The sequence below is a fragment of the Amblyomma americanum genome, chromosome 11 (assembly GCF_052857255.1).
Source record: "Amblyomma americanum isolate KBUSLIRL-KWMA chromosome 11, ASM5285725v1, whole genome shotgun sequence".
NCBI classification, from domain to species: domain Eukaryota; kingdom Metazoa; phylum Arthropoda; class Arachnida; order Ixodida; family Ixodidae; genus Amblyomma; species Amblyomma americanum.
Window position 1 is genome coordinate 5,032,497 of NC_135507.1, and position 17,446 is coordinate 5,049,942.

General features: G+C 48.8%; 1 protein-coding gene across 1 annotated transcript; it reads right to left on the bottom strand.

Moving 5' to 3' along the window:
• Positions 1 to 7,774: 7,774 nt before the first annotated feature.
• LOC144110765 (iris-like) lies at positions 7,775 to 17,173 on the bottom strand. The gene is made up of 7 exons (XM_077643841.1): positions 16,827 to 17,173; positions 15,630 to 15,710; positions 13,946 to 14,179; positions 12,333 to 12,575; positions 11,233 to 11,496; positions 10,233 to 10,573; positions 7,775 to 9,002 (listed from the first exon to the last, which is right to left on the bottom strand). Exons 1-7 carry the CDS (start codon positions 17,171 to 17,173, stop codon positions 8,788 to 8,790), a joined length of 1,725 nt encoding a protein of 574 aa, XP_077499967.1. The 3' UTR covers positions 7,775 to 8,787.
• Positions 17,174 to 17,446: the final 273 nt, after the last annotated feature.

Below are 17,446 nucleotides of genomic sequence, written 5' to 3' on the forward strand. Positions count from 1 at the left end.
GCCATATGTGAAAAAAAATGGAAAAAAAAAGGTAGAGGAGAGGACACGATGCAGCAGAACCCGCTCGCATTAATATCAAGAAAAAAAAGGCTGGAGCGGGGAGGGGTCTAGCTTTAGACCGGCGTATGCACTACCACTGGTGAACTGTTTTCAGCCACTCCGTCAGGAGTAGTATCTTATTCGCTGCCCCCTGACTAGCTGCTGATGATAATGTAGGGGCCAGTTCCTTTGAAACGTGAATACAAGCAGGAGCTGGAAAATGCTTGTGTAAGTCTTTAATCGACCCATCATTTAATCTATCCTTAAATCGCCAAGTTAGTATGTAACGAAGCTCTCAATTGTACATATCGTGCCTCGTGGTGCACAAAGAGATTTTAAATTTGGCTTTTTCCTAACCTATGTAGAGGTGACTTTTGCTGGCTAACAAGATTTTACGGTATACCGTCAACCACCCAAAAATAACCGCTGATTCTCTGAATTGCATCCAGAGTCTACCACACAGCCATAACTAGGATTTGGCGCGCAAGGAATTGATCAAAAATAAACGGGCAATTTAAAAGGGTACCGACGGAAACTCCCTAGATATACTATCAGCAGTTAGTTTACTAGGTGCTTGTTCTCGAAAAATATTTTATTGTAGCGCTGTCTCTCTACCCACACTCCCGGCACTGTTGCCAACGAATGAAGTGTGCACATCATCTCGTAACTTTACACATTTTAGAGAGATGTTGGGAAGATATTTCTCAATAATCATAAAATGAACAAGGGAGTGAAAAGCCTCAGGGTGCTCGCAAACGTTCCCTACATTTCAGACAATTAGCTTGCGTGACTGGAGCAGAATAACGTTCTGAATGCGATTGCAATACAATTTTCATCATGAAAGAACTGCGCTGATATTCGGTGTCGCGCAATTGGTTGACTGGTCAAGACGTTGTGTCGTCATCAAAGCCTGCCTGACGGGGCATCCTGATTGGTCGGTAGAGGTGACGGGACGTTGCGCATTATCACAATTTACCCACCGGCTTGTGAGCATCAGGTTCAGTTCGCTTAAATGGTCCAGAAAGGTCACGTCACCTTGTGATGTCATCACAACTTGCCCAACGAGCTACAATAAACCTAGTCGCTAGACGGAAACCTAGAGAATCGATATTGAAAATCAGTAAAATTATTTATGCAAATGCCGGCACAGTCGCGGAAGGTCTGATACCTGTTACTGAAGTTAGTATGTCGGTTGATGGACCGAAAAACTACAAAGTAACTGATGGACACACACAGAAGCTGCCACAGAAGCTGAGACAAGCGTGAAATCTAATGCTCTCGCATTCCACTCTTAAGCTGACCTAAGCGTACGGCGTGCCGCGAACTTTTGCTGCCGACAGTACCTTTTGGTGAGCAGTGAGAAAGAGCAAGTAGAATTTGCAAAGCCAGCAAAGCATATTTTTTTCCATGCTTACTCTTAAGCGCCACTACTGTGCGCTCAAGATGACGTTCGCAATTCACTTTGTGGATGCTGTCGTTGGTCGCTGTAATTTCCAGTGCACTTTCTGGAATGTTCAATTACACACCGATGGCAAACATAAGCGCTTCCACATACAGGGCCATTCTTGAGTTGACGGCGAGCTGGACGAGTTCATGCGAAGTAATAAAATGTAGCCTGGTCATTGTTGACACGGCGCTTGGTCAAAGCTTGTGCTTAACTAATATGGTACTAGCTGGAGCGAGGGGCAGCTGGGGACGTGGTCCGAACTTCCTTCAATAAAATAGTAACACGAAGGAACTGATTCGAGCAATAGCTTGTTGTTTCGAACAAAACTAAGTTGACTCGTAAGCAGGCTATTTAACTGCAGGACCGAAAGCACTGACGCTTACACTTGGTTCACGCATGATCAGTATACGATATACAAATAAAAGCAACCGCGATGCCGACAGAGCTCTGCACTAGACGGCAGCAGCAGTGGCGGGCACAAGTTTTCCCCTGAATGTAATCGCTTCTTTAATATCAGTGGACTGTGTTGAAATGTTGTGGAGCAGTGAAATTTTCCCTCCCTGATGGCACGATATCGCGGCTTCTTTACGCTGTCAGTAAGCTTTTTTTTTCTTCGGCTGCATGCCCTTATTAGCTCCTGATTTACAATGCCGTGATGAGTGTCGCTTGCATAGGTCTCGAAGCGAATAGTGTCAGTGATTACAGCACCTGCAATATACGCTGTTACATGGAATACAAGTTTTGGCTGATGTATGCCATCCAACGAATGCAAGTATGCAGTATAACGACGGAAGGCTACGAGATTAAGCTAACCGAAAAATGCATATAAACATCGCGCATAGAGCACTGAGGCGCTACTACCTCTTCAAATTAATCTAGCTGCTGTCGCGTACTGTCTGAACAAAGAATGAAGATTTAGATCTCTCCTGTTGGAAATACTTCGCAATCGTGTTTTTCGACTCTTTAGAACAAAAATGACGAATGCGCAGGACGTACGTAAAGTCTGTTTAATCATACTTTGCTTGCGTGCACGTGAACTAAAGATAAAAAAATTTCATTGGATGACTTCACTCGAGTGAAGACAACCTCAACGAATAACGGAGCAGAACACAAGCGCTGCTCTGCGCAGCTTCGCGTGCACAGCGTAGCCACATTTTTCGGCGCCCCGCAGCTTGTCTCTTTCGATCAGTTGTTACAACCGGCCCAAGCAAGCATGCTATCGCGGGAGTCACTGACAAATGGCCCCCAATCCGCTCATAGATACCAACGGCCGACATCAGCCCTAAAGACAGGGCTCCGCAACAGAGGCACCACTCGAACGAAACAATGTTACTCCAGAAAATACCCCACAGAAATTACCGTGAAATATTCAGGCACACCGCTCGCAGCTTCGCCGACAGGTAATCGAAAACACGTTGCCACTCTTCGACGATGCATGGGAAAGCATTGAACTGCATCTATATTAATGGCGAAATATCTCATGTGATGAATGTGTCAAAGTAATGCTCGCAAAAGGTAATCACAACCATCTTAGTGTGGATGAGTCACATGGCGCCGGCTTCTTGGCATGCGATTTGGCACGGAGTGAAGGACAGACCATTATCAGATTACACGGTGACTACAAAACAGGTTTAGTATATTACGATAAATAGTAGCAAATTTTCACTAATTATTTAGATTAACATAAACCCAAAACCACGCTGTTGATATACCCTGGACCGTTCCATCGTCGATAGCCTTCATGTCGTTGTCATGAACTAGAACCTTGAACTTCTCCCAGAAGCAAGGCCACCTGCTCTCAGTTTCTTCCCGGTTGTGACCGTCGGGATTGTAGGCGGTCCGGGAGGAACCGGATGCGGTTGTGCTCCTGCTTCTGTCGCTAAGAACGACGCGGCTGTTTGTGGGGCGATTTCGTCGCCGGTAGGCTCCGTTGTGTTGCCGTGCACCGGTATCCATAAGTTGGCCCGTGCAGAAGGCATTCCCCTGGAAGTATGTAGCTGAAGTAGAGCCAGCTTAAGAGGAATACGCTGACGTAGTATTCCTCCATCAGTAGCCGGAAATGCAGGGGTCCCCTGGGAAGCTACTTCGTCGCAGGTAGATTCGATGGCGTTTTTCATCAATTCTTTGAGCTGCTCCCAGAAGCTTGTCAATGTGCAGAGCTCGTACATGGAGCCGCGTAGCAGGAGTGCAGGCAGCCTGGCCCTGAAGGACTGCGGTGTTATTCTTCGGTGAGGACCACCGCTCTTGGGTACCACAGGCATTGTTGCCGGTGAACGCTGAGCGATGAGCACCTTCGTATTCAGCGCTTTAAGCAGACCCTGCACATCTTCCGCAGTGTCCGCATGCTGCATCATGTCTCCAGAGTCAGCAGGGAAGTCCTCGTCAGTGATTTTCTTGAACGCCCGCTTTTGTTGAGATCAGCCAGATTCGATTCGAACCACTCAGTACGGCCTACATATTTCGGTCTTCAGAACGGGATTTCATCTCTTTATGGTGTTAATGCTTCGCTGTACCGTTTTTCTAAGGGTGGTTCACTGTGGCCCCTCTTCGCCGGTGTAGTCCGCGCTCACCTTGTGACACGAGCGGGCCCGCAGTTTCAGCTGTGGTCACTCAAAGGGCGTCCACGATGTCGATGTCCTGCTGGCACCTTTGGTTGCAGGTTTCGGCACAAAGTACAGCAACGGAGTCAGGTCGGCAAAAGCGAGAAACAGACAGACTCGGTAGCCAGAGCTCGCGATGCGTCCGTGGGCTTCGCTTCACTGCACGTGCAGAGATACCAGCTTCATCCACGTCGAAATGTTACCATTTTGAAAACGTGGAAGTGTATCTGAGATATTTATTGCGCTTTCATTCAGTTTTCCTTAGCTGTCCCTCAAAAACTTCCCATATCTGATTACAGCCCAGGGAATGACCGGATTTTTTCCACGTCATATTTCACATTCGTGTAAATATGCTTCTTCTCGAAGATGCACAGCTAAGATCTTTAAACTTTATTCTTTAATTTTGCCAGCCACTTTGGCGTGCAAAAATTCTGCTGAGGTATATGTATATGAAACCGGCGAAATAAAAACATAGAGGCGTTTAGGAAATTTTCATCATCACACTGAGCACGGCTCACAAAGTAAAGCGACGACGGAAGAAAAGCCACTCAGAGGCAGCATTTCTTACACGTGTTCTTGTTTTGTTTCTTTTGCCCCACTTTCAACAATGGCACCTAGTGGCTGTGATCTCGGCGTTGACTGCGGCAAATAATGTCCCCCCCCTCTCGCGGAAGAATAAGTTCTCTCATAGGTACTGTCCCACAGATGATGATGTATGGGTCTCTTTGCAGCGGGTAGACATGCACTAGCTGCCTCAGCATAAAGGACGGTGATGATAGAGAAGGCTGTGGTTGAAACTTTATTAGACACATTGGAGTTTAGGACACGCAGGTCCTTGGGCCCCCGCGCGGCGCCATTGCCTTCAAACGTTCATGTCCCGGAGGCTCATGACGCTGGCAGCCCAGCCTGTGACGATGGCTTGCTTATCCGGGTCCTCGGAGCGCAGTAGGGTCTCCAAAGCCTCCCAAGTGGTAAGGTGCTCCAGGCCCCGCGTGGGAGGATCTGCCGGGCAGAGGAAAATCATATGATGGAGAGTGGCTTTGGGGTGGTGGCAGAGGGTAGAAGAGGGGGTTGTGTGGACTTGATGGTAGCGCGAGCTTGTATAAGGGGAGGGTAAGGTGCGTGTTTGGAGCCACCTCCAAAGTGTCTGGTGATAATTCTCGAGGGAGGGATGGAGGGGGGGGGGGGGGGGGGTAGAGCCGACGTTCGGATTTGCAGGCCTGCGTCAGTTCACTGAATGAATGCATGCGCTCCCGTGAGAACCCCAGATCGGAGGCCGCTGGTGCCCGGTGCAAAGAACCTCGGGCTAAAGCGTTGGCAGCCTCGTTTCCGGGATTCCCGGAGTGGGCAGGAACCAATATGAGCTCCATGTGGCTCGGCGGGTGTGCGGCGAGGGAGTTCAGTATGCGAAATGTAGGGACGTGAACTCTCCCGCGGGCAAAATTTAGTATGGCAGTTTTAGAGTCAGATAGTATATACCGGGCCTCCGTGCGCGTGATGGCTAGGGCAATGGCGGCCTCTTCACCCTCCTCCGAAATGGCAGTGGGGGATACGTGAAGGGTGGCAATCGGTTGTAGGGAGGGGTTCGTGATGGCTACAACCCTGTCCTCGCCAGGAAAGGAAAGGAGGGGGCTAGCCTTCGACTGCCGTATGCACTACCGCTCGCGAACTGTTTTCAGCCACTCTGTCAGAAGTATCTTAGTCACTGCCACCAGACTAGGTGATGATAGTTGATAAAATGCTTATGCAAGTCATTCATCGATGAAACGTTGTATCCATACCTTAGTCGCCAAGTAAATATACGAGCTGTTTCATTTGTCATTGATTTATTGCACTTCTACATATCGTGCCCCGTACTGCAGAAATATATTTTAAATTTGCCTGTTTCCCGACCTGTGCACAGGTGACTTCTGCTGGCTAACAAGGTTTTACAGTATATCATAACCACACATAAATAACCGCTGAATCTCAGAATTACATCCAGTGCCTACTACATAGCCACAGCTAAGATCTGGCACGCAAGGAATTGATTAAAGAAAACACTAGACTACCGACGTAAATTTCAGAGACATACTATCTGCAGTTAATGGGGTGCTTGTTCTCGAAAAGTGATTTATTGTAGCGTCTCGCTAGCCACACTTCTGGTAGTGTTGCCAACGAATGGAGCGTGCACATCACTTCGTACCTTTGCAGATTTCAGAGCGAGGTTTGGAAGATAGTTGTTGATAAACACAAAATGAACAACGGAATGCAAAGCCTGAGGGTGGTTTCAAACTTTTACAAAGCGTTTCGCACATTTGAGACGATTAACTTACGTGACTGGAGCAATTTTTTTTAAAATGCGATAGCGAGAGAGCTAGCAGTCTCCACAGAATAACTCGGCGGACGTACGTTGTCACGAAATTTGCTGACTGGTTGAGAAAGGTTACGCTACCTTGCGAAGTCATCAAAGCCTGCCCTGACGAGGCACCCCTTTTTGGATTCGAGAGGCGACGTGACCATGTGCATTATCACAATTCATTAGTACAATCCACGATGGCAGGCTGCAACCTCACAATCAGCTTGTGGGCACCAGGTTCAAATCAAATAATGGAGAAAGGTCACACGAGCTTATGTCATCACAACATGGCCAACGGGCTACAACCAGCCTAGTTTCTATACAGAAACAAATACTCGATATTGGAGGAATAAAAAAAAATATGCAAATATCGGCACCGTACAGCGTATCGGATAGTTGCATGCGACTGCAGCTAGCATTCCTAATATGGTGGTTGATGTACCGAAAATTGCAAAGTAACTTACACAAACACACACAGAACTTGTGACTGAAACCGCGAATAGTGTGAAATCTTAATATCAGATTCCATTCTTAAGCTTACCCAAGTATCCCGCGTACCGCGAACTTTTGTTGACGAGAGTAGCTTTTGGCGAGCAGCGAGAAAGAGTAAGTAGCATTATCAAAGCCAGGAAAGCTTATTTTGTTTAGCTTTACTCGTGAGCGCCAGTAGTATGAGCTCAAGATGACGTTCGTAATTCACTTTGTGGATGCTGTCATTGGTCGCCAAGTCTGATTGCAAGGATAATTTCCCGTGTAACTGGGCTGCACGTTTTCTGCAATGTACTGCACATGCACGCCGACGGCAAACGTAAGCGCTTCCACATACTTGGCCAGTCTTGAGTCGACGGCGAGCTGGGCGAGTTCATGTGAAATAATACATGTACTTGGTCAAAGTTTAGGCTTAAATAATGTGGTACTAGCTGGAGCAAGGCGACTTTCGGGACGTGAGCCGAACTCTTGAGTAAAATAGTAAAATAAACGAACTAATTCGAGCAATAGAAATTTTTCCGAACAAAACTAATTTTCGTAAGCAGGCTAATTAGCTGCAGGTCTGAAAGCACTGTCGCCTACATTTGGTTCACGCATGGCCAGTACACGGTAGCCAAACAAAAAGAACAGTGATGTCAACAGAGCTCTGTACTAGAAGGCCGCAATATAAGCTTTGCCCTCAACATCATTGCTTTAGTATCGATGATAACGAATTTTTATTGTGCAAGGGCATCTGTGGCCAAAGAGCGCCATGACACAAGGTTGTTTCTTCTACTCAAAGGGGGGGGGGGGGGGGGGGTCAAAGACCCGCTTCCCAAGCATTTCACCCTAAAGAAACCGAGCACCAGGCCAAGGGAAGCTTTTACCCATTGTATCACTAGTGGGTACCCCGCACCACTGGATTTCGAACCCCGCACCTCCCGCATGCGAGGCGGGTGCTTAACCACTTGGCCACCGCTGCTTTAGTATTTATGGACTATGTTGAAATATTGTGATGCAGTGAAGAATCGATGGACTATATTGGAATATTGTGGTGCAGTGAAGAATTTTTCCTTCCTGGTCGCACGATATCACGGCTTCCTTCCGCCGTCAGTAAGCTCTTTTTTCTTCATGCAGCTCGAGAGGCTGTATGCGCTTATTAGCTCCTGATTTATAATGCCGTGATAAGTGTCGCTTGCACAGGTCTCAAAGTGAATCGTGTCAGTGATTACAGCACCTGAAATATACGCCGTTACATAAAATACATGTTTTAGCTGATCTATGTCATAAAACGAATGCAAGTATGCAGTATGGCAAGACGAAAGCCTACTAGATTAAGCAGACCGAAAAATGCATATAAACATCGCGCTTACAGCGCTGAGGCGCTCCCACAGCTTGAAATGAGTCTAGCTGCTGTCGGGTACTGTCTTTACAAAGAACGGAGATTTGTTAGATATCATCTGTTGGAAATAATTCGGAATCATGTTTCTCGACCCGTTATAACAAAAATGAAGAACGCGCAGAACGTACGTAGAGTCAATTTAATCATATTTTGCGTGCTTGCGCGTGAACTATATCAATAATACGTTTTGATGACTTCACTCGTGTGAAGACTGCACCATTAACGAATAACGGAGCCGAAAACTGAGCTGCTCTGCGCAGCTTCGCCCGTGCAGCGTAGCCACATTTTTCGGTGCCCCGCAGGTTGTCTCTGTTGATCAGTTATTGCAACCGACCCAAGCAAGCATGCTATCGCACCACACCGTTCCAAAACCCGCCCATAACAAGGAACGGCCGAAAACTGCCCTAAAAACGGGACCCCGCACCAGAGGCACCACTCGAACGAAACAGAGTTCCTCCAGAGTGGTGCCAGTGCGCTCTTTGGCGCAAGGGTCCTAGCTAGCCCGCGTAACCGAGCCGAACAAGAGGACGCTGTCGGGGTCCCTGCCGAGCACCAGGAACAGAAAGGGCCGGTCGACCGTGAAGTCGAGGTTCGGCCGCTCGGCGCAGTCGGCGATCGGGGGCAGCGCGGGCGTCGACTGGGCTCCCGCTGATCGGACCCCGGTGCGGAAGACGGCGAAGTGCTTGGCGGCCGACGCTTTCAGGCGGACTGCGTAGCAGAAATCAAGAAAGCTTTTTGAAGACCAAGTAGGAAAAAAGAATGCGCAAAGTGTTTTTTCTTACTGTTGAAAAAAAAAACGAGAGACATAGATGTAAAGATGTGAGCAAAATACACGTTAAGAGAATCCACTGCATTTAGAGGAAGACCCTAGTGTGGATTAGATTTTATTTAAGGAGTAATCACTCAGGAGCGTAATTTGAATTTCAGATGGGAAGCTTCTGAGGAAGCTTATACTGAGCTTTTGTCCATAAACATACGGCTTCTCGAAGGCGGACACTAAGAGTCATTACTTCCTAACCAACATAATAAATCTGCCCATCTTAAGGGCCGCCTGAAATTAGCAGGTGGGAGTCACAAGCGAACTCTTCACTCCGAATAAAGAGCATTTTCTGACATACGAGCGAAATATAGGAACGGTTGAGTCCATTACTTAAACAAAGGAAACATCCTTATAACAAGCAAACAGAAAAGTATTTTTGGATCCCGTATTTTGAAGTGGTCATTGCTGGTATGATGATTTCGCTGTTTCTTTGCTACTGGTGCTGCGTGAAAAAACAAAAAACTCCGGAGCAGGGAACGATTGAAAATCACAGATCGTGAGCGGCTGATAGCACTTGAGACAGAAGGCACATTCACTGAGCTAGAAGAAAAAAAAATAGAATACTAATCTTCATCCCGCTCCAAAGTTATCCCAGAAACCAGGATACGACTTATTTAAAAAAATCAGCAAGAACCGTAATTGGTCTAACCAGAACCCGACATTACGGAGACAGTGACCGCGAATGGTTAGGATGTACTTCACCCCGTCAATTGTTATTAAGGCGAAAGCCTTTAATGGCTCATACTCGCGGTAACCGTCCGTCCGGTCACGTGACCTCGCGGTGTCCGCCCGTTACATCCTAAGTCACGTGACCTTGTCCGTCCGTTACATCTAGGTCACTTAAGTCACGTGACAAGGCAACCTGCCAACTACACTTCGAGCAAACTGTACACTGGCTTTCGCCTTCCTGCAGTTATAAGTTATCTAAGTGCCTCCAACGAATTTTTTTTTGCTTTCTAACCAGGTATCTTTAACCATAAAATAGCTACACTAATTTCTTGGCTTTTCTTAGTTCCGCTTTGGCTTAGTTCATTTGTTTGTGATAACCGGCTCCTCCTTTCCCTACGCTTGCATCGTATAATAAGTTAATTAAGGTTAGCAGTCTTCAGTGGCCATACCAGTGCTGGTGCCGTCGCTTCTTTCATTGCTGGCGACGTTGCCCATGTTGGAGAAGTCGGCCGCTTCGCCGAACGCATCCGGGGCGCCCATGGCGGGCATGACGTGCGCCAAGTCGGTGGCGCAGCGGAGTCTCAGTCGAGGTAGGGTTACGTCGACGGGACCACGATGCTCGAGTCGTGCCAGACAGTCCAGTATCTTTTCCCTGGAGAGACTCCGCTCGAGCGAGGCCAGGCCATCGGGCTCGTCCGGGGTCGTGGGGTCCGGTAGGAAGACGAGCATGGACTCGACAAGCGGAGACTCGAACGGAACCTCAAGCACCGTCGCCCCGATATCGACGCACCTGTGGTGCAGGTTGTGCGTAGGACCGCCGGTTAGATACGTCTGAGTGTTGCACGATGATAAGATTTGAAGAAGGTGCGGAAGGGCCACCGAGAAATTTTCGGTGATAACTACAATGACCCGCCTTTTTACAGCGACAGTGGTTGGGGTCACGCTTCCTGTTTACACGGCATCCTTGACGTTGCGCGGCCATTCGATTTTAGAGATTTTGATATCCCGGAAATTTCCGGTGCCGGTAGTACAGAATATGTCGCCTCGTACCGACAGCTCACGCCTGCGATAGCCTGTCTATTACAGGCAGTCCCATGCATTGCACAACGACTATGCAGCACCCATTTAAATCGCTACGAATTCAAAGCTAATAAATGATATGCAGGTGTTTAGATTTTCACCACACTACTTATACATGGCTGGCAATAACCTAATAAATACGAGGCGTTACAATACATAACTGGTGATATGCAGCAAGTACACATTACGGGCTACCGCAACAAGCCTCAGTAACCATAACAGGATATGCTGGCTCAGTAACGTAGCCTGGAAATACATTACCACGCATTAAACCTGTAATGTGCGAGCCAATTTAGGAGCGAGTCTGCGTACAGCCAGCTGGTGCAGCGAATCAGAAGGCGCTGGTAGAGCACGGGCTACCTGCCGTACCTCGCCCAGCGGTAGGGCGCTCCCATTCGACGCATTGTGTTCACGAGTCTGGTGGTGCCGGAGGCCTCCCGGAACGCTCTCCGGCACGTCCGGTAGAGGGCGGGCAGATGAGTCTCGAGGACAGCCAGGCTGGCGAACACCAGCAGGGAGCTGGGACCGACGCACTCTGAGGTGAACACGGGACTGTCGAAGGCGAAGCCGGACAGAGCCCGGAACAGGCCGTCCATCGACTGGCGGCACTGCTCGGAGCAGGCGGCAAAGTCCCTGCAGTGATCCAACAGGCACAATGATATTCGTAACTTGAACGACCATCTCGAAGGCATCGACATCAAAGCAACACTTGCCGTTGGGCTAGACAGGTTTTTTTCAAATACTAGAGGAATCGGCGCACATTGACACCGAGCACGAGAAGAACGATTGAACGGACTAAGCAGAACGTTCAGTTGGGCGACCCGGGCAGCGCTCGTCCCGTGTCCTCCTTGTTCTTGTCCGACGTTGTTCGCGCTGTTTTACAAAAGATTGAACGGAATCCCCAGTCTATTTTGCAAGATATGGTATAAATACAGAATGAGCGAATGGATGAATGAATTCGCACTATGTCTTTTTGTGTGCTGGTTCCTGAAGGACATGAAAAGCGCATCATCAGGTGTGCTTTTATGGTGACAGTCCTTGGATGAAGTGCATTACGCGCGTTTCTTTTTCGTTCCATCAGAATCGGCTTATGAAGGCGGCTCACTCATCAAGTGTTTAATGACACGGCTCATGAGCCGCTGCGGCGGCCCAATGGCCTCCGCGTCGTCGCCTACTGAGCGCCATGCCACCGGAGTGAATGCCGATCTCGCGGCCGCTTTGCAATAGAGGCGGGATGCAATACACGCCCTTGTCAAGAGAACACCAGGTCATCTCAATTAATCCGGAACCCCCTCCCTACGGCGTTCTCGTAGTGCATGCAGTGCTTCTGGACGCTAAACACTAAGCAGCACCACAGAATGCTGTTCAGCTACTCGAGATGCTAGTCGAGAGACAGCTATTCGAGAGACGTACAAGGGTCAGGGGACGCAAGACAAGACGTCTCCATTTTCGTCATAAGAGGACCGCACCTGGCGTGTATCTGCGGCGACAGCATGACCAGCGGCCGGTGGTAGCGGGCCGACAGGCGGACGCTGGCGTCGTGGAAGAGCGCCAGGTAGCCCGTCATGGAGCCCGCAGAGCCAAGCTTTTGCCGCGGCCGGTGGAAGTCGCTGCAGAAGAGCCGGCACGCATGCAGCCCGAAGGTCTCCAAATACGAACCCCGGCGAACGCCGGAGGCGCCGCCACAGCAGGACGTGTCGGCGATGGCATCTCTGCGATATTTGCATTATACGACCGTTTAGGAACATCTACCCTTACCAAGGGTTCGTTAAAGGGTAACGAAGTGTATTCTGAGAGTAGGCCAAACTTAGCGGGAGGTGGCAGAGAATCAGGTTAGCAGATGAGATCAGCAGGTTTGCGGGTAAAAGATGTCCTTAGCGGAGGCAGGACCGGGCTGAGAATCAGTGGGAAAGGTATTTTCCGGAGTGGACGTACTGGGGCTGACAATGATAGAACAACGAAGGTGGCAGTGATGGTTACCTCTATATTAAGGACAAGAACTTAAGCTTCGAAAATCACACACACTTTAACGGAAAAACCCGCCGCGGTGGTTCATTGCCTAGGCCGCACGGTTACAGAGCCGGTGTACCCGGTTTCGAACACAACCGCGGCGACCGCGTCTCGATGGAGGCGAAACGCAAAGGCTCCCGTGTGCTGTGCGATGTCAGTGCACGTTAAAGATCCCCAGGTGGTCGAAATTATTCCAGAGCCCTCTATTAGGGCACCTCTTTCTTCCTCTCTTCTCTCAGTCCTTCCTTTATCCCTTCCCTTACGGTACGGTTCAGGTGTCCGCCGAGAAATGCGTAAAAGATACTGAGTCATTTCCTTTCCCCAAATACCAATTTTCAATTTCATCGGTCTCGGAAGGGAACAGCAGTGTACAGAAGTAGCGAGGCGTTTGAAGTGATAAGCGAATACGTCTACTTAGGGCAGGTATTGCACATCCCGATCACGAATGTGAAATAACTAAAATAACTAGAAGCGGGTGGACCGCATTTGGCAGATTCTCTCAGATCATGAAAGGCAGTTTACAAATATCCACAAAGAGAATATAAACAGAAAATTGATAGCGCCGGTGTTGTGCACATATCTGCCTCTTTTCCGCGTTTGTGTTGCATGAACGCGAAAAAAGGGACGGTGTGCTGGTAGGAAGCAAACAGTTTTAACTATTTCCACTATGTCCTATCCGCGGTATGGAAAGTGGTGGCATCCATCAAAGCCCGTAATGCGAGCTGTATATAGGACAGCATGTTGTGATGCAATTTGCGATCTAAAATTATCTGTAAAACCTGTAAAACAATCGAGGCGTTAACAGCAGTTGAAATCGGTGGATGGTCACAAACTTAGACTTGGAAAAAAACGGGAGGGAAACAAAGTGGGAAGTCATAAAAAAATCTACACTTTCAGCCAGTATTACATAATTTGTTAATGTGATTTCTTTCGTTCACTTCATGTGCTCTCTGTCGCCATTTCCTAATTTGCCTTTAGCAACAAATCAAACTTGCTACTTCATCGCAAAAATATTCGCCCCGCGTTTCTTAATAGACTTCTACAGATGATGTTATGCAACGTGTCGACTCACGTCGGTGGGCCGTCCTCTTCCGGAAAACCGAGCAGGTGTCCGAGCTGGTGCCTCGTGTTCCCCGCGGCGCCGTGGTGCATCATGACCAGAATGCAGGCAGCGTAGTGCGGCGACAACAGGACATTTCCACGCTCGCCACCGCGGCGCAGGGCAGCGCACAGATCCAGGGGCAGCTGCAGCAGAGGCCCGCACAGCTCGGGCGGCAGCGAGAAGGGCGACGCCGACGGGGACAGCCTGCGCCAGGAAAGCAAGCTTGACTGGTGCAGATGACGTCATTACCATTTCTTTTGGTCATGGCAATGCTAGATGGGGGCAGATGCGCTCTAAAGCGAAAGTGTGCTCCATAGCAGGCAGCTCAACCAGTTAACATAAAGTCGACTTCGGTGTCCTGTGCAGCCCCGGGAGGCGTTATTGCCAGAAATTTCAAACCCGTGATGATGATGGTGACAGGTATAGCCCCCGCCTATGGCGTCACTTGCGGCACCCTATAGATCTACGAAGAACATGAATGTGAAGTTCTTATAGAGCAACTACGGTGTCAAGCGAGGCAATACACTAAAAGGAGGTTGTGTTAACTCGCTGTTGCGCCGTCATAGTAGTGCAGAGGATGCTTGCTAAAAAAAAAACACGAAAAAGTCCTTTTGATACAAAATATCTCCTCTAAGCACCTCATTTAGGTGCACTCACCGTAATGGCGGCCACTAGCGGTAAAATCATGAGGAGACTGTGGCAATGGGAATATGGCTGCTGCATTCGATTTAAGTTCAGTTTACTAAATCCATTGCAACGCCTGGCGTTGTAAGAAGTGAACTGGTACCCGTCATGAAATATTGATCTGTTTAAAACGTTTAGGTGTGTTGCTGTAGCGGTTACGAGGATTACTTTCAGAGAGTGGTATTCCTATACAGTCAAAAGCGACTGAGCCAATAAATTTAAATCTCAATCTGAGTCATTTTGTGAGTACAAGCAGTCAGTTTACCAGTAATTAACGCGCAAATGGTCATACATACAGCTGTACTTGAAGCATTTAGCCATTAGTAAAGCTCAGCATAGACTACGTGAGGCAGAAAAAAACTGCTAGATAATAGATGATGCTTCATTCTTTGCTCTTCTGGGTGTTTTAACAGGCTGGTTTTAGGAATGCAGTGAATCTGAACGACGAATCAGCAATTGCATTGCAGATCTTTCATGCCTTATTTGACATATACTGAACTTTGACGTCAGAGACACCGTTCGGTTGCTTAAACCAAAACAGCATGCAAGAACCACAATGATTAATGATTTAGTTGTAGATAAATACCACGTGCCAATTCATGTGTACTGATGTTTTACGCATTATTATAAAGCAGAGAACACGAATCTAAAAATATGGCGTCTCTTCACGAAAGGGATAATGTTCTCATTGCATCTCTTGCTAAAGTCTGTGTACTGCGATTATTTTGAGATATTATATTACGAACTTCTCTCCGTTAATTCGGTTGGCTCTTTTCCGGACAGCTTAACATAACCCGTATTATTTTTCTTCGTATAGCCGCCTCCGGTTCCTTGCATTTATTTCAGTCAACTGTGTTAGCCTTGATTCCGGTCCGCAAATGAATAGAAATATACGTCCCCGTCTTTCGCGATGGTAGATTCAGTATAGTACGAGAGTCAAGCAAGGTGAACAGCAGAATCGGGTGTGTACCTCATGCTGAGCAGTCCGCTCCAGCCCATGGGCCGGTAGCTGATCGGGACCCTCGCCGAATGTCTGTCCGGCTGGCTGGAGCTGCAAGTGAGGAGGACGGGGTGCCATTAGAGATAAAGAGGAAGAGTGAGTCGTACGTCGTGATCATGAAAATAACGTGCGTAGCATTCCTAGAGAGTCCGTCTAAAAAACGGTAACATATGTACGTAACGTAAGACACGCATTTTCTTTTAGCTGTGTGGTCTCTAGCGAGCGGAACGAGGCAAAGGCGCCACCTAAACGCTTCCATGCCCGGCATCGCTGGCAATCACACTTTGAAGACCGCCACCGAATAACGGTCACGCTTAATTATTTCCGCCTGATTTCTTCGTTTATATTGAACTGACTGTTTTATTCAAACGCTTTCACTCATTGAAGGATCCAAATGGGCATATAATATCGCTAGATTTAAAAGGAAGCACTCAGTAATGAGGGGAAGCCACGCCTTATTGAAGGTCTTTGGTCGAGTTCAAAGAAAAAGCGGCCATAGTGACGCTTGCCTACGCTCGCTCTTTCCACTAGGTTATTCTAGTGGGCCGGAAAGCGAAGTCAAGGAAACGCACTATGGCATGCATCTTTCTGCCTGTGGTGCCAATCGTGCTTTAGTGTTAAAACCGCAAAGAAAACAAACACCTGAACAGAGGTCTCGCACACGAATATTGACGGACGATTACGAAAGTCGATAATGCCACAGCTGTTAGGTGGCGCGTTACGCTGCTAGCTACCCTCCAGGATCTTCCCGTGAATTAATTCCTGCTGTCTATACCTCTGCTCTCGCCGTGGCAGGTGCCTTTTCGCTCTGTACTGCCTGCCACGGTTGTCAGGCGTCGTGTTACGCCCACTACGCCGCCGACGACGACGCTGACGACTACGACGCGGAATTCTATAACGGGCACCCAAGAACTGGGCTCTTAAAAATGCATAACCGCGCTTTATGAGTACTATCGCGCTCCTGGCCGTTCCGCGGTCTGTGAATGAATGCATGCATGCACATCGACCAGCTAGCTGAAGTCATTGTTCCGCTCTGTCAGCATATGATAAATAAATCGGGGTCTGAGTGCCTGTGAAGTCTCAACGGAGACAACTGCTAGTGACTGGCTAGTGTGGCCACCGTCGGTGACGCGTAGAAGTCCGACAAGGATCTAATGTCTCGCTTACCTCCTTCTGTGTCGTCTCGTACTGAGGTCCAGAGACTGCCACCGCGACGTCTGCGTCAGCGTGGTAGCGCTCGAAGTCCCAATGATGCTATCGGAGGAGGAGGGTGTGGACGAGTCCCTGCTCTGCCTGCGACGCGTTCGCGTCAGCTGCTCCGGCAGCTGCCTGTCGCGAAGTGACGACGTTCGCGCCAACTGCGACTGCTGACGATCCTCCTGGATATCCTGCTGTTGCGGCTGGGATCCCCGCTCCTGACTCTGGTCCTGCTGTCGTGGTTGGTCCTGTCCCCTTCGCTGCGGCCCTCGGCCAGGTGGTAGACCGCCGTCATCGGACGAACCTGAGGGATTCATTTCCGATGCCTTCGGAGGGGAGGCTGTTGTGTCCCCTGCTTGGTCTTTAGGTGGTGGCTACGGAGTCGGGTGAAAGAGACGGCAAGTCTACGAAGGGGCAGAAGCAAACGCTCTTCGAGAGGAACACCGACGTGGGGATCTGATGAATCGTGCGCGTGAGCCACGGTGTCCAGCGCAGCCGTCGCGTGCTTGCTCGAGGGGTACTAGGGATAATGATGATGATTGCTTCAAATGACGCATTCGCATACGGCTCAGCATTTGCCAGGTTTCGGC

What these genes read in the sequence shown, in the direction of transcription:
- LOC144110765 (XM_077643841.1), bottom strand. Translation starts at nt 17,173, where the DNA reads ATGAATCCCTCAGGTTCGTCCGATGACGGCGGTCTACCACCTGGCCGA. An exon ending in AGCGGACTGCTCAGCATGAG is followed by an intron (nt 14,180 to 15,629) that starts GTACACACCCGA and finishes TTCCTGGCGCAG; the next exon opens with GCTGTCCCCGTCGGCGTCGC. An exon ending in TCGCCGCAGATACACGCCAG is followed by an intron (nt 11,497 to 12,332) that starts GTGCGGTCCTCT and finishes GGATCACTGCAG; the next exon opens with GGACTTTGCCGCCTGCTCCG.